The sequence below is a fragment of the Patiria miniata genome, unplaced genomic scaffold (assembly GCF_015706575.1).
Source record: "Patiria miniata isolate m_02_andy unplaced genomic scaffold, ASM1570657v1 HiC_scaffold_3, whole genome shotgun sequence".
NCBI classification, from domain to species: domain Eukaryota; kingdom Metazoa; phylum Echinodermata; class Asteroidea; order Valvatida; family Asterinidae; genus Patiria; species Patiria miniata.
This window is the reverse complement of record NW_024037069.1, coordinates 25396797-25414440: the sequence shown is the minus strand read 5'-3', so window position 1 is coordinate 25414440 and position 17644 is coordinate 25396797. Positions and strand designations below refer to the sequence as shown.

General features: G+C 39.3%; 1 protein-coding gene across 1 annotated transcript; it reads right to left on the bottom strand.

Annotated features, from left to right (window-relative positions):
* Window positions 1–78: 78 nt before the first annotated feature.
* Window positions 79–17321, bottom strand: LOC119738570. Its single transcript, XM_038213477.1, has 21 exons — window positions 16177–17321; window positions 15651–15903; window positions 14963–15080; window positions 14407–14499; window positions 13650–13736; window positions 12952–13025; window positions 12199–12325; window positions 11850–11920; window positions 11136–11232; window positions 9040–9164; window positions 8106–8193; window positions 7712–7810; window positions 6754–6838; window positions 6246–6309; window positions 5607–5778; window positions 4100–4509; window positions 3683–3728; window positions 2761–3187; window positions 2082–2198; window positions 1319–1425; window positions 79–878 (listed from the first exon to the last, which is right to left on the bottom strand). Exons 1-21 carry the CDS (start codon window positions 17258–17260, stop codon window positions 771–773), a joined length of 3852 nt encoding a protein of 1283 aa, XP_038069405.1. The 5' UTR covers window positions 17261–17321; the 3' UTR covers window positions 79–770.
* Window positions 17322–17644: the final 323 nt, after the last annotated feature.

Genomic DNA, 17644 nt, shown 5'->3' with positions numbered 1-17644 from the left:
AATGGAGTAAATATATTCATTCACAAAATCTGAAATTTATTTGAAGTCTTTGAAAGAACACTCTGTACTCAGTTTGGGTATAATTCATTCATTGGTTGAAAATGCTTTGTTTATTCATATATTTGTACATTACATAGGATTATCATACATATTAACAAGGATTTATTAACTACTTTGTGAGATAAGAGCAAAATTACCCAATATCAGGGTTATGGTAATAAATCAATAAAACAATATGGAGACAATTTCTTTTGAGAAAATGGAATGTGTTCCCGTCAATGTGATGTCCAAACCGAGTCAGTGTGTGTAACTTGCTAAATTCAATATTCAACAGAGAAATAACATGGAGTGCTTTGGTTCAATGGAATCCCAACAGGAAACATGGTACCTGTGTACTTGGGCAAGACACTTGCCTCTCTCCACCCGAGGCCAATGGCAATAGACTGATCTAGTAGGCCCCGCCCCCATGTTGTTTTGATCAATCACAGCCTTGATTAATGTCCGTCATAGTTAGCGCAGCACAAGTGTTCAATATTTATTTGAAGATGTTTCGACACTGTAGACCAATCAGGGCACACTACCAATGTACATTCACAGAGGCCCCCTTCAATGGTGAAAGCATTGTGCCAGCTATTGTATAAAGCAACTACCCCCTGATGGATTATCTGAACAACAGCTAGCACAATGCTTTCCCCATTGAAGGGGGCCTTCATGATAGTACAATGGATTGGTCTATACCACTCGTCGCAGTATCAATGACAAACTGGCGATTACTTGACTCTGATGAGCTGTGCATTTCTCCCTTTCTCATATCGCACTGCTCCGGTCTCAAATTGCTGTGCCCTGATAGATTCTGAGATGCGTTTGTAGGTTGACGTCTACATCAAACAAATAGTCAAGAAAAGGAGAAACGTATTGTAAGCCATTTGCATAATGATTTTAATTTCTCTATTTGACCCTGTGTAGCTTATCAGCTCATGGGTCAAACTACCATAGAGCAACTTGTAACAGTTTACAATATCTGAAATTCTGTCAGAAAAAGTCTTGTAGTACACTTGGCGAATCTTCAACCTCTTGAAATGTGTAATATTGTTATAAGTGGGTGTGGACAGCCGAGAGCTTCTTACATTACTGTGTCTATAGCTCCTGGACCTAGTTACTTAAAACTCGATGGTTCTTGAGTCTGTAGTGCTGAATAGTAACTCACTGCAACCAGGGAGAACTGGTATGCAAATGAATAGATGTTTTCATCTGCTGATGTAATCCCACCCACACCTATATTTGTTCACTTTATGGCATTGAAATATATGTAATTTACCTTTGGGTTTAGCACGGCAACCACGCTGGTGATGGGTACCAGTTTTCCATGTCGAGGGTTGACTGTGAAGTAACGCTTGCCCTTGATCACACCGTCGGTATCACCCTCTGGCAGGAAAACAATAAACATGATCAGTTTGGTGTTCTGAAAGGGAGGATGGGCTTGCCACAAAGTACCAACAATAAAAAGAAGAATTCCATTATTAATGAATTAATTGTTTAACATAAGAGTTCGGAGAGGCTAAGTGGTGCCCACTGGAAACACTACCAGGGAATTGGTGGAGGTTTTTATCCAGTCACAAGCCAGTTGGAGTAGGGACCTTCATTTAATGTGGAATCAGGTTGGCGTAGCGGTACTTTCCTCGCCTTCCACCGCTGTGACCCGGGTTCGAATACCGCCTGGGCCAATATGAGGATTGGGTTTTCAGTCCCTACCTGATTCTGTGGGTTTCCCCAGAACATTATTCTGGGGTTTTCCTCCCACCTCTGTTAAACTGTAATTCCTTCTCATTGTCTTCTCTCTTCAGGTTTCTTCAGGCTTGCGAGCTACAGTGCCTAGTGCGCTTTTGAGGAATCCTTGGTTTCATAACCATATATATGAATAATAATATTAATAATAATAACAATTTAAAGCTTTCTCTGTCCCTCCAACAAGAGAACAAAAACAACCTGAAAACCAGACGAGTTCACTTTTGGTGCAAAAACAAAACATCAACACAAGGTTTTTGTGGTTGGGATTTAGGCTGTAATGACATTTAGCTAACCTGCTTCATCCAGCCGGATGCCTGCATACAGTCTATGGTCATTGTGATTGTATTCCTTGTCCACTTTACCGATGAACTTGACGATTCCTGACTGAATGGTGCCTCCTCTTTTACCACCTACAATTAAAAAAAAGTTTAAAATTCAAAACAGTACATTTATATTGTAATTCTGCAGGTTGTGAGTTCCAGTCCAGCCTGGGGTTATGGTGCGTGCGTGTGTCCTTGGGCAAGGCACTTTGTCGCGCATTGCTTCTCTCCGCCCAGGAGTAAATGGGTACCTGTGAGGGCAGAGATGGTTATTGTGATTGATTTTAGCCGCCTTACACTGAAATGAGCTGAGATTGTATTTGGAATGTTTCATTGGATCAATGAGCTTGGGTAATATTGACGTAGTGCCTTGAGTACCAATACTGGCGATGTACTTTATTTTAAAAAAAAAAAAATTATGCAGCAAGCAACTATATTTCAGCTTGATATTTATTGCGCATTGTTTTAATTCCATTTTATTCAGGCAATAAATTTTAAGAAAATAATTGGGGACAAATGAAATGGCACCTCGGGTACCAAATCCCCCCAGACATACAAAAATGCCATGGACCACATCGTAGCAGAAAACAATTTTTTACTCTTGACCAAACGTGCACACAGATAAAACGAAAGAAATCTTTAAGTCACAAACCTTTCTTTTTGATGCGGACCCTGTCTCCAACCTGCAGGCACTGGGCCACCAGAAAGTCATCCTCAAACATCACCGTCCCCTTCTGCATAATGGAAGACTCCTCTGCCCCTAATCTAGCCATAGAGGACTTAGGCCTGGGGTTGGCACCATTTTTCAGGCAAGGGGTGACAGTCTTAGAGGTGGGCATGTAAGAACCCTCAGGCGTATACAAGTCATATATAGTGGGCTCGTCCTCTTCCACGCTGCCCTGTTTTTGGAGAAGTCGCAAGAGTCCTCCGTTTGATGCGTTCACGGACGTCGCCACCACGTCTTCGTCGTCTGGATGACAATCATTCAGTCTTTGGTGCTTGCATTCTGATTGGCTACTGCTGCTACTACTGTCGTAAGGAGGTGTGCTGATGTCTATGCGGCTGGAGTTGTATGATGGCTAATGACAAAATACAAATACAGAAAAAAATTCATTTTTTTGTATAGACTCATATACAAGTACCCCCTCAACGGTCACAAAGAGAGAGTTGGGAGGGACCACTGACATTACAATCGGAGAAACACTTGTACATATTGGCACCTTATGCCTACTTGCTCACGTAAACACGCTACAGGCTTGTGCACAATTAATTATGAAATTGTTCGTGAGCGGTTCACGCCATACGCGTACAAACCATGGCAAATGGTCTTGCATGTTGTGTATTCTTCCACAGAAGCCCTCGTTAATGCCATCACAAAGGGCCCTCTACTGGTCATGCATCAGTCCATTGGCAGAGGCAGTGCATACTCTTCTTCCACAAATTCCACAGTGAACGTACTTCATATATACAAAGTGTGGCACATATTGATAACTTCGTTTGGCCAGATATTTCAACAGTTTCTAAAATAAGAATGCAAAAAATATATTGGTCCATCTTTTATTGAATGTACTTACCTTGTTTTCCTTTGAGCGGGCCCCAACTTGCATGCTCTTTGATGACCTAGGGTTACAAATGAACGAATCAGTTAATGATTATCGGAAACAAAGACAGGTGTTCCTGTATTGTTTTAGTTAAAAGTAAATTAACAATTTAAGAAGACTGTATCAATGAATAATAAAGCCATGAAGACTATGTCTGCTTTGGTTTTTGCAGTGATTTTTTTGTCTTAAAAAACTTTAGATATGAATGTGAGACTGACTCACTCACTGACTGTCACTGGTGAATTAGACTTCCATAAGTCTCACCTTGGCCCAAAAGTTTGACTTAGAGATACCCTGTAATACCAATGAATGGGCTAAACTCTCGGCCCATTATGTCGGCCACACGCATTACAAATTACAAAGTCTCCACTAAAGTTAGTTCACACCTACCTCTTCTGGAGTCGGATAACCCTATAGTTCACCCCATTCGGTGGGTAACCGTTTCTCGTGCCCCGCCCCCTCGTTGTGTTCCCAGACCCCGCCCCTCCCTCCATCCCACGATCCAGCCTCTCCTTGACACTGTCCAGCTCCTGTGATTTCTGCGCCACCAGACTGTCTTTCCCAACAATCAGCTGTTTGAGGGTGTAGATCTCACACTGTGCGATTTCCAGTTCTTCCTCAACAGAGGGCAGTTTGGAGAGCTCTGTTTCCAGTGTCTTGATCTTTGTCTTATTCTCTCGGTTGACCTGTCGGGTCAAGGTCAAGACAGCGTTCCTCTCCTCCAGCTTCTTCTGGCAAAGCTGGAGGGTCTCTTTCTCTTCTTGCAACTCCTTCTTGATGTCCGGAACCTTCTTCAATTCCTGAAAATGAAAGAGTATTATTTAATGAATCTCAATGCTCTTCCAATTAAAGCTACAGTCCATCATTTGCAGCTATCCATGAAGTAACTGACGTAATTATTGTTGGAAAACATGCTTGGTTGAAAGATAGTAAGGGGACTAAACTCCCTGTGAAATTATTCTTTCTGGCAAGCTGTCATTTTGAAGAAATCAACGAAAGAAGGCCTTTCCAACGGTGCGTCTTAAGACGCACCGTTGGAAATTTCCGTTAGTAGTTCATTTTTTTATTCGGCGAAGCACGCGCGCGCGGTTGCTATAATTCGTCGGATCAGTGGCAACATCGCGTAACTGCAATTGGCTCAGTGAGAACGTGTCTCAGACACTGAATTCAGGCCCAATTCAAAACATGATTCAGCAACTTAATTTTGATTTGAAATCGAGATCCTAGAATGCTGTTTTTCTCGAAATATACAGCTGAAGCTGAGCTGAAACTTCATCAGGTTAGTTGTTCAGCACCCTTCTTCAGATTTTGAGCACGCTTGTTGCTTAAAACGAACAAAATGCACAAATTACAAATGATGGACTATACCTTTAAACTATCAAAAATCTCTTTCACGCTAGCAAGAATGCAACACAAAACACAGCAGTGTTGTAGTGGAGGTACATTTGATAGATCACAAGTCATCTCAAGTCCATCACATGTCATTCCCAAGTCAACAAAAGTTATTAAAATGAACTTTGTTAGTGTTCATCCCCTGTTTACTTGTGACTTGATGGGTGAACTGATTTGTGATGTACTAGTGGTCTTCTGCAAAATCCGGGAGAGTTGGCAGCTCTGCTATGATACTACTGCTATACAAGGCCAATTAATGCTCTACACGGGTACAAACTTTGCTCTGGTCAGGTCCAGGGTTGAGAGGATCAACCCACTTCTAAAAAAATTTGGAAAAAAATAATTGTGAGCCCCCCCCCCCACAAGCCAAATCCTGCGTGTGCCACTGGTGATAAGGTCTTTACAGATTCTTGAAATTCTTATAGGATCATGGAAAGCAGTAAATAGCCATGCTACTAAACTTATGCATGTCTTCTACAAGGGTTTCATCATCAAAGTGACCTACCGTTTCCATCTTCTCATTGCGTTTGATTTCCTCTCGTAGCTGTCGATGCAGGTCCGCGATGACTCCCTGCCCTTCCTCCACCTTGGACTCCGACTCACTCAGCTGTTTGCTAAGATCATCAATCTTGGCCTGCAGACTCATGATGTCCAGCTCGTGTTCCCTTAGAGCACCTCTGAGGTTGGGTGGAACAAAGATGAAAATTGTTGACGATTTCTATAGACAAACTTGGCGACAGCCATTTTCTAAGTTGGAACCGAGCTCGTATGCATCGCACTCAATATGGACGCACTCTGGGCTACTTCGACCAATTGGGTTACCAAAATGCATGCTCACCTAGTCTTTAAGATTGGCTTCTAATTTTGTTCACCAAATAAGTCAATAGCCATGTTGATAATGATGGAATCACAGAAAAATGACGTGAATCTGTCGTAAAAATGTGGCAAATTCGTGTAATTTTGTGTATTGGGCTTGAATGAGGTATTCAATACAATTATAATAATCGTTAATAAATGAGCATGATCAATATTCAACAGACATCAACAGTTAACTTTTTAAGTTAAGTTTTCTGAGCAACTCAGATTGTGGATCTTTCAGGTACTAAATTTTCAGTAAAATGTTCATGAAATCACAGTGACTTACTGGCAGTTTCTAAGGACATCTCGCACAGAGTCCAGATTGGTTTCTGTTCTTTCAGCATCAGCAACTGAAAATCAAAAAATAATATTAATAATATTAATATATAATAATAATATTATGTCAGGAAATTAAATTGACACTATTTCTAGCAAAGCAGTTATTAACTTGAGTTGATTCCTTTGTACACGACTAACGGTTGCAAAGACAAAAACCTCATTAAAGTTTGTTAGCAACAAGTTTTTTTTTACTTGAATGAAATGGACAGTTTAACCAAATTTAATTAAGGGAAACGTAATCGTTGCACACTGCTGAACACTGTCAAAATGGCACCTTTCTTTTTTTTAATTAAAAAGCCTGATTTGTTCGAGAGTGTCATAAATTGACAGCAACAAAGGATGTTCACTGAATGTTACTTTTGTAATTAATAGACGTATGAGCAAACATTATTACCGTTCTAAAATATGAATAATAATGTAACAAGGGGTGAGGAAGACAATGTCATTTTCTTTACCTCTTTCTTCCAGTTGTTCAATTTTGTGAAGTAGTTTTGTCTTCTCTTTCTCATTAGCATCCAGCATTATGCTCTTCTTCTCACTCTGTATGATATCAACAAAAAAGGTCAAAATTTGCACATGAATTTGCAATACAGGACTGATAGCACTTTTATTCTTTCACTTGAAGGTAGAGAAGATCATTTGTCATTTTTTGCATTTGTTTCGTTTGAACCAACAAAAGTGTTCAAAATCTAAAGACGGATGTTCAACAACTATACTGATGAAGTTTTAGCTCAGTAAATGCTGCATTTTCCAAGAAAACAATATTCTAGGATCTCGATGTCAATTCAAAACTTTTTGAGGAGATTAAAAGCTCTACTTTTTTCCTACAACTGTAAGAGCAGAACTATAATGGCATTTTGCATCAGGAAGATATAGATTCAGTTAGGTTTAGCCTGTCATCACTGATGTAAATGTAGGAAATTACATCAGTAAATTTATAAAATTACATCAGTGAAGGGCAAAACCTCTCCCAGACGCAAAACTCCATCTTATAAATTGTGATTTGTTGCAGGACCTGCTGCTATTTTGGTTCAAACTAGCCTGCTGATGCCGGCGGTCATTGGTTCATGCATTTGAATCCCTGCGAATTTGTTCTCACAGGTTTATACTCTGATGTCAGAGCAAACGTGCATGCTGAAAATGTGCATGAACACAAGATGAACATATTCCAGCTCTCATGAATTTACCTCAATTGTTTCTTGATATCAAATTTATATTATCTTCTCATTCATTATTGCATGAAGTATGAACCAGCCATTACTTTAAAAAAAATCCACATTAATTTGACTGCTTAAATACAATGCACAAGTTCACCATTAACTTATGAAAACTGCAGTCTCAGTATTTCATTTTCTTTTTCAAGAAGACTTTGAAATTAACCCCTCCATTTAAGGAAATCAATCAGGACATTACCTCTGCTCTGCACTTGTCATACAGTCGCTCCATTTTCTGCAGTTCTCTGGATGTGATCGCATGTTCAGAACTGAGTGATGTATACTTCTCCTCAAAGTCCTAGACAAAAGAGACAAACAAGTCTTTTAAATCAAACACATAAAAGAAAATACCAAATAATCAGGTTAGAATTTCTTTTCCTGGGAAACGAGTTGACTGAAAGTCCATTATCATATCATGCTTTTTGTACATTTTGAAAACATTAACAATTTGCAAGTATGCACACTTCACAGAACCCTACAAAATATAGCAGATGTATTGTCTAAATTTTGCCAACTTGCATTCTATCCTGAGATGCCCTTTTTCGAAGAAAAAATCACAAATTTCTTTAGAAAAAAACACAAAAAACTTGTACCTTTCTGAGAGTTGACTCGTCCTCCAGTTTAGCCTTGGTGACTTTGAGTTCCTCTGTTGCCTTCAGAAGAGCTTGGCCTTCATGTTTTCTGTCAGAATTTACCAAAAAAGTACACACAGAAAAATGAAACGCTAAGCAAAGTTTTACTTTGAAAGAAAATAGTGGCAGTTACCAAAAGACTTTGACCCCGTAAAAATGTTTATGACAATTCACTGTGAGACATCAGGTCCAACGCTGGCTTCAGAATGATACAAAATTGATTTTAGAGCACACGCATTGGAGGAATTTTCGAAAAGAAACGTGTCCTGGAATGAAGAGTATAGTGCTCAATGCCTTGATTTTTGAGAAACAAAATTTTGTCACATGATAAAATTCATGATAAATTTGTCAGGTGATTACACAAAAACAGCCAATTTCCAAGGTATAGTTGTGTGAACGTTTGTATTCCATTTTTTTTCTAATATAAGATTTTAGGCTTTGCATGGTATCAGTATCGTTTTGGTTTGCGGTAACACCATGTGGTAATAACTACTGCTTAGAAGATATTTAGTTCTGAAAAGAACTTGTCCTGCTTATTATCACCTTTTGCTAAGTACTTTTTGTTCTGATAAGAACATGCAGTCCTGCTTTAAGTTCTAAAAGAACTTGTCTTTTGGTCTCAACGTTTCGACTAGCCTGCTCTAGTCATCCTATGATGACTGTTCTATCAGAACAAAAACTACTTAGCGAAAGTTAATAATAAGCAGGACAACTTAGTTCTTTTCAGAACTAATATCTTCTAAGCAGTAGTTATTACCACATGGTGTTATCGCAAATCGAAACGATACTATTTTTTCAACCATCTTTCTACCTATTATCACTTTGCGGTAAACATGTTTTTGAGCTGAAACGGGTGCTTTATCTCAATATTGCTCCTCTTAAATCTATGTCCTACCTGTGTCTGAGCTGCTGTTGCTGCATGGTGACGATGTGGTTGGGTGCGTGTCTGCAACTCTGGCCTGTCCTCTTGTTAAACCAGAAGGCGCCTACGTTCCTAGAGTGCAGAAAACTCCAGTCATCCTAAACCATAACAGTCAACAAAATCTCTGTTTTAATGCCTCCCTCTGCAAAAAAAATCACTCAAAGCACAAAATGTCCATCAAAAGCTAATTTCTTACTTTTTGAAAATGTCTCTGCCTGTCTGCAGTTTGTATTTCATATTTGGAGTTTCAGTTTCCGGAGTTAACAAAAATCATAACTATCAAAGCAACACAAAGTTTTAAAGTAGTCCTCTCTAAAATTATATATAACTAAAATACTATTGGGCAATTCCAATGTCACGCACATTACAAATCAGACAATTTTTATACTTTAAGAGCTCAGTGAATAAACCTGAAAATGTAGTTCTCAAATCTTATAATATATCCATCAGCTGGTAATGGTCAAAGAGATTGTAAAGACTAGGAGTTTTGGATCATTCCTCTGAATCATAAATTTGATATCATTTAATTGGCTCTGTCGTGGACATTACATTTTCTTCCATAATGCTGAAATTGTCCCATTACATACTTACCTCCTTACAATGTCCACACTACATCATAGTTCCTAATGATATTCTCACAAGTGTACGTTAAGAACATCACAAAACATCCACTAAAGCTTCTCAATAACATACAACTCCACAAATATGTACTGAATGTAAGTCCAAACAAAGTTTGTTTTCCGATTATCCGAACACAACAGCAAGGGGTAAATATTTGCGAAGATAACCACAATTGCAACAACTAATTATCAGAGAGTTGAGTGAAGATCTATTACCAACATGTCCTGAACCAGACACTTAAGCCAATCAATACGGCCCTGGCTCTTTCGTTTCGTTGTCAAGAAGAGCCTACTGCCCAGTATGCAAATCAGCATGAAAACCGGCCAATCAATACGCCCTTATGGGGCTTCACATTTGCATAACAATGGATCCACTTACAAGCAGGGAAAGTACCAAGGTCTTCACGCACCGTTTAATATTGAATGAACTGCACAACTTTGTTGGGCCAATAACTCCAGGCAAACTTTTAAGTGTGTGTGTGTTATTGCATAGAGTGAGGCTCTATTGTCATTGTAGGGATGTCTTTCAGGACAAAATAGTCTGTTGTTGCATAGAATATAACTGTCTGGGGGAAAACAAGTTGTTTGAAGAGTATTTTGGACTGGAAGAATAAGGGTCTAAGACTGAACTTTTCAAAAAAGGGGATTGGGCATTAAAAGGTCACTAAAAATAATAACAACAGGCTCAATCAGTAAACTCATTTGGACTGAAAACAAAATGTTCAACTGAATTTCTTGTAAGTTCATCATATTAAACTTGGGTACTTTTATTTGAATAAAGTTAGTTTATTATAAATCAAAGTTCATTCTATAACCTAATACATGTAGCAATGCTACAATGAGAAACAAGTACATGTACAAACCACAAAATGTGTCACTTCTGTCCATTGGTTTAACTGATCAATAGAAAACAAAAATACTTTTCATAAAAGAATTTGCTCTATTTTGGTGAAACAATTCTTAAGCCTTCATCTCTGTACAAATAAAGCCTAAAATCTCAAACTTGTAGATTGCTTCTATGACCAATGCGGGAAAGTAAAACCCAAAACTTTAACAATGAATGTAATTTCAGCCTTGAATACAAATTCTTGTAACATGACAAATAACTGTTAATTTTTTTTGCTGTACATTTGACATTAAAAAAAACGGCACTTGATCGATTGTGACATTCTCAAATCACAATCATTGATACAAACATATTTTTTAACATTCCTATCATAAAGTGTTAAATTCTTGCTTTTTGGTGTGTCAGGGTCAGTAGGGGTGGGGTGGGATTGGGTGTGGGGGTGGTGGTGGGGTGTGGGTGTATGGGTGGGGTGGGTGTGAATCTGGGGATGGGTGTGAGGGTGGGGTTTTCTGGGACAGTGTGGGTCTGTGTCCCAGTTGTTCTGTCAGAGTTGGTCGGTATCCTAGAGGTAACTGTTTTTAATTGGCACATAGTTTACATACCGCAATTGAATCTCTTGCTGAGAACACAGCCACAACAAGTCGCTTGGCAAGGGGCAGGAACTCACCGTAGCTAACCTTGTCCACTTTACCTGCCTCACTTCAAAAAAAAAAGAAGAAAAAAGAGTGATCACTTTTTGGTTTTGATTTATTGCTGGTCCTAGAGGGCAAGCCTATAGTCCTTTATGGACATTGAACGACCGACCGACCAACCGACCGACCGACCGACTGACCGACCGACCAACCGAATGACTGACTGACTCCCCGAGTGACTGACTGTTAGTATGTCACATGCATGAAAAGACTTCCAGAGAATTGAATCAATCGTATAGAATAACTCTGGGACCAGTTTTACTAGGCCTGACTTGTCTTTTTTTATTACCGCAACAAAGGCTTCAAGAAACACACCTCCAACACGGTACTATCGCCAACCTTCTAGTTTGCTGTGGAGTTCAGGATTCATTAATACACAATAACTGGAAACCTCCAATTACGTTTTACCTCTCAATACACTATGAAAAACTCTCTTGGAGAACGTCCTATGGATTGAAAGGCTTGTGAAATTCTTGCAAAACTTACCAATTGTTAGTTCTGGGTGAGCTTCAAATTGAAGTTTTCCCCTCGCTGATTAAAACTTGTAATTGGTTAAAAAAGTCTAAAATTGCATGATCAGAAAAGAAGAGAGCAATAAATTGTCTTCAACAAATTTGGACTTACTTTCTGAAATGGTTTGTTATTTCAGCGATGTCTCTCTTGGTAAGAATGAGACTGAGGTCAGAGTTGATAATCTGAAAATGAAGAAAAACACATTCAGATCAATTAAATTGTTAAAATAAAGTGTTACACCAAACCTATTATTCTATGAACTCAAGACAACCTTTGTACAGAAAAAAATAATATATATATTGTAAATGAAATCAGTAAGGCATATCACCATGTTTAGTGTTTACACAAGCACCGTTTTGACAAGTTGGCTTCTGTTTATATTCATGGGAAATATGTGAACGGATTTAGATTTTGTTTTTGGTAGAAATGTGTAGTTATCATATCCCTGGGCATTGCTTACTCTAATGAAATCATTGAGATGAATCCTGCCATCTTTATCCATGTCTGCCGTCTCAAATGTGTCTTGAAGGGCCTTCTCAAAGAGGAAGAGTTCTGGCTGATTGTCATAATCCACAGGGCGATCAGAACTGTGGAATATAAAAAAAATATAAGAAAAGATGTCCAAGTTGCAACAACATTTTGCAGAATTTTATGCTCTTTAAAAAATTATATAATTTTAAAATAAAACTTGGCTACCCATTAGTGCTTTTACCGCCCCAAAGTGCCCTGCATATTACTCCATGTACCGTCTGAAAATGCCCGAGCATGCTAAGGTTTTAGAGATTCTTTAGGAAGCAACTGCAATGTAATAAACTGTAGTACATGAGCTAATGATTTAATTTGATTTGACATTTCGATTGATTTAATTTCACATTACTATAGTTATGAAAAAAGATAAAAGGTTTTAATCAGGAACTTGTTAAATTGCCAATGTTCATTTACTAAAATAGCATACTGGTAATAAACTAACAACATTTTGAAGAGAGTGGGGTTGCAAAAGTATCTTCCAAGAAAGCAAATTTCAAGAACCAAAGTTGAAGATTTGCAAAATCTTTGAAACTTTTTGGAAAAAAAAATTAAGTTGCAGCACACAAAAAAATGATGGCCAGGGTTGCTCTATCTCTCAAAACATGACCAGGAGTCCATCTTCTGCTTTGACAATTACAAACAAAACACCACAAAAAGAGGTTTGTAAGTTTCTGTCATGACCTACCTGACATCTCCGGTGTTCTTATTGAAGTAGTATGGTGGGTGATCTCTGCCCCTGTCTAGAATGCTCCAAGGGTTCTGCGGGGAACAAAGTTGATCAATGGATACTCAAACTAAGGCTGTGTCCGAAATGGGCTTCCAGAGCTACGGCTACGTCTATTGTCAGCGCGTCCCCGCGTATTTTCAATGGGCGCGGACCTAGACCTAGCTTTAGACAGTTGATTCGGATGCAGCCTTAGTGTTGAACTCGCGTCCATCACAAGTCCTCACAAGTCCATCACAAGTCCTAACAAGTCCATCACAAGTCCTCACAAGTCAATCACAAGTCATCACAAGTCATCACAAGTCATCACAAGTCCATCACAAGTCCATCACAAGTCATCACAAGTCATCACAAGTCCATCACAAGTCCATCACAAGTCCATCACAAGTCAATCACAAGTCATCACAAGTCAATCACAAGTCATCACAAGTCATCACAAGTCCACCAGAAGGCACTAGTCATCACAAGTCCTGACAAGTCAATCACAAGTCATCACAAATCAATCACAAGTCCACGAGAAGTCAATCACAAGTCATGCAGTCTCAAGTCAAGTCACAAGTTATTCAAATGAACTTTGGCAAAAAAATTCCTTTGTCATTGAACAATAAAGATGCTGTCATTGTAATGTTCTTGAGATGTAGGATTTATGGTTGGTTTACCCTTGAGTCTGCATCCTGCTTGTTGTAGTACAGCAACAGCAGATTCCTTGCCAGAGGGAGGAACTCATCGAATGACACCGGAAGATTCTATAAAACATGGAACAGCATATGAGCATTTGATCTCATTAAAATCTCACTATTGGAGTTTGCCGTTGAATGATATGATTTTATCGCTATTAAAAAAAAGCCATCAGTTGGTCATGATCTTCTCTTTGATTATGGGTTATGGATGTGGTTTTGGGGGGAAATACTGTTAAAAATCCCACAATCTCCTAATAAATGCCTTTTGATTTTACAATAAAAATAGAATCAGAGTGATGTAGAAATGCAAAGCAATAGCTGTAAACTTGCTTCTGGCCTACAAGGTATAGAGAGCATTTGGGGCTTGTGGTCAGGGCTTAAGGTGTGGGAGGCAGGAGGTCTTTCCAATTCCCCAATGTTCCTCAACCCCTCCCCTCCCCCCCCCCCCCCCCACCGCTCAGAATCTGGAGGAAAAAGAAAGAGATTTGTATTGTTTTAAACTATAGCCAGACCCACGGAATGCCCATTCAAGTTAATGAGGATTCTGCAAGTGTCCACTTGCTAATTACTAGTAGACCATAGCAAGTGCAGATCCCCTTGGAAATACTTGGACTTCAATGCCCCCCCCCCCCACACCCAAACCCACCTTTGGAAAGTCTAGGATCCACCACTGCGTAGTTACGCCATTCAACCTATTGTTAATGACAAGGCACTCATATGGAGCTACATTACTTACCCTGATATCTTTCCTGCCCTTGCTGCAATCTTTCTCAAGCTTCCTGATGTCCTCAGCAGACAGCTCCAGATCCAGAGTTGGTGATTTCAAAATCTAAACATGTTGTTAAAATATAAATATCTGAAAATATTTGACAAATTGACAAAAAATGTAATTTCTAGTCTGCTCTTAGAGACTTGAGCAGTCAAAGTAATTTACTCTGAGCTCTGCAGTGAACAGTTATATTGGCCCCACAAGTGCAAATATCTTTTTCTTTTACCAGAAAAAGAGTGAAAACTACTGTTTTCAAATTGATACTACCCATCCCCTTTCCCTGTATGGATTTGTGAAATAAAAATAAAAGAGCGATAAGAAAAAGGGCAAAAAAGAGTGCCTCCTAGTGTCAAACGAGGTCCACCCCAACCCAAAAGAGAAAAAAAAATTGTTTCTGGATCTCCACCCATAACCTCTCACTGATTTATAAAAGAATGTACGTACTTAGTTTCCAGTTTGTCGTTTATTTGAATAGATGATAATACTACACTGCATATCTGCTAACTTCTTCAAGTAAACTCACAGAAGCAAATTCTGCTCTTCTCAGTCTCTTATCGCAATCCACGTCAGCACTGTCAAACACCACAAATGCCAGTTCCTTGAAGGGATCCTCAAACTGCCTGCTATGTCGGTTGACTGACCTGGGAAATCAACATCAGATTTCACAGTTCCCACACGATTATTAAAGGCAACATTTTTTAAAACGAGAGCTTGCAATTTTCATTGTGTGTTCTGCAGCTTTATTATACAACGATGTTGGTGAAGTTATTTTATTTAGATTTTTTCAATGACCAAGTTGATTGTTTACAATTGTAGGCCTATACAATTTCTTTTGTTTGCTGCTGGGATAAAATTAATGCTCAGTGCCTCTCTTACCTGCAACAACACACACAGTGAGGCAGGCGAAAGCCTTTGTTCAAGCTAGAAACCTGCATGTATATACCAAATTATATCTTGCATGAAAAGAATTCCAGATGCAGAAGTGATTGCAGTAACAGGCATTGCGACCATAAGCAAGCTTTGTTGTTGAGTGAGACACCTGCACAACCTGAAGGTTGTGGGTTCGAGTCCCACCAAAGCAAGGTAGTGAATTTGTTTTCTTACATGCCCTTTGACAGCACTGTGTACACATTGCTTGTAAAATTACGTCGGTGATGGGTAAAACCCAATAGCCAACATTTACCAAACTAATCATGGATTCCAATACTCACCTAGGAGACCTCTTTGCCGATAGCTTCCGTTTCTGCCTGACAATCTCGCAAGACATCTCATCGTCGGAATCCTCGGTCCAGACAAATGGCCGGAGTTTGACCTTCGGGAGCTTGGCGAAAGGGTCAGCACATAGGGTCCTGCGGCCAGTTTTGCGCCTCTTCTTGGGAGCCGGTTGCTGATCGGCCGCAGAGGGATGCCGAGGAGTCAGCTCCTCCCCAGATGTGCCACTGGCTGCCATGGTAACCTGGTTATCTTTAATTGATTAACCAGAGTGGCTTCATTTAACAAAATGCTCAGGACATCACAGAAAAACTTGGACAGTTGATTCAATTTAATTCTGGAATTCTTTCCTCTAGTTGATATGCCTTTGGTGTTTAATGAGAAGTATATAACTGGAACTCACTCAATCATGAAACTTCAAAACAAATTTGTGACCACAACTTCAACTAGACTGACAATCACATTTTTAACCAAAACCCACATTGATACAAAGGTGCAGGGAAATATAAAGTTAAATTATCTTACCTCCTTGCATTTTGCCGTCAGTGTTACTGTCACAATCCAATTCCAATTCTACAGCCTCTCTGTTGTCTGTCAGCAGCATTTCAAATAATCCTCCTCCTTGTTGCTTCTTGTAATTCCCCTTCAATAATGTGGAGGAGTCCAAAGTTGCTACAGTTGATGGCGATCCTGTATGTCCATTGGAAGTGGGAGAATCCATCCAAGATGCATCCATAGTCTTTGGGGGTGTGTTTAATTGAACATGGTAATCTTTGGAAATTCCCTGGCCCTGTTGCTGATTTCTTGACGCATTATCACTTCTTGCACTGCCATGACCCCCACAACACTGTCTTGCCCGTGGTTTTGCGCTTGACTGGGGAGAGCTTGAACTTGGCAATTGTTCAGTAGTATGATGAATTTGACTATCAGAAGGTGGCTTTGTTGAGGAAGACATTTGGATGTTGTTACTCTGAGATGCTGGGGTGTTACTCTGAAGTTTTTCAGTTGAAGTGTGGTCTTGTTTTGTAGATGAAGACAAAATTAGTTCATGACTGCTGGTGGTGGCTTCCGAAAATTGATTTGGTTCAGTGAGTACTGCTTCCTTTGTGATGTCACTCACACGTGACCCTCCATCATGAGTCAGACCAATAAGATCCAATTCCGAATCTCTGACGGAGATGATCGAAAGTTTCTTTTCCAAAAGTGCTCCTGAATTTCCTCGCTTTACCTTACCATAGCTCTCATTGGATGAGGAATTATCCAGAAGTAGAGAAATGTCACCCTCTTCTGCTGACAATTCTTGAGATGTATGGATGTATCTGGCATCTGATGCCTGATGGCCAGTATCCTTGCTGATTTTCGAGAGCTGTTTTACGTTTGTCCTGTCCTGTGGAGCAGCGCTAGAGTTTACTGATATTTCATCATGTCCACTGGTGTTATCAAAGTAAGATGGTCCATTGCTGTCAAAACTTGGCTCAGATGCAACAAAATTCTCTTTCAGACTTTCCGAGGGTTTTCTATTTCTTCCATCATTATGATCTTCTGAAATGTTTCTGACATCATCAGGCAATAGATTTGTAGGGGTTTTCGACAATGGTAAGGCAGGCATCCTTTTGGAAAGTTGCTGAGCACATACCCAGATCAGTTACATCCTAAAATCTTTGTTCCTATGACAAGCTGCAAAAAATCTAAATGAACATGATGTACCATATTTTGACAATTTTGGCTACAGAACTTTTATTAACACGACTTATGTTTGGAGATGTGTAAAAAGTCATCCCTGAAAGTATATACTGCAAATCAAGTAAATCTCTTTAAACTTTCTGCAAATTGAACAGAATTATTTTGATCAATTTAAGCCACCAATGGAAAAAGTCTTGTCAGAAAAACAAACAAATCAATACTTTGTATTTAATACCTCAGTAGCTGACAAGTGATGACAAGTCGTAAAAATCTTTTTTCCCCCTTTTTTTTTGGGGGGGGGGGTTAAAAG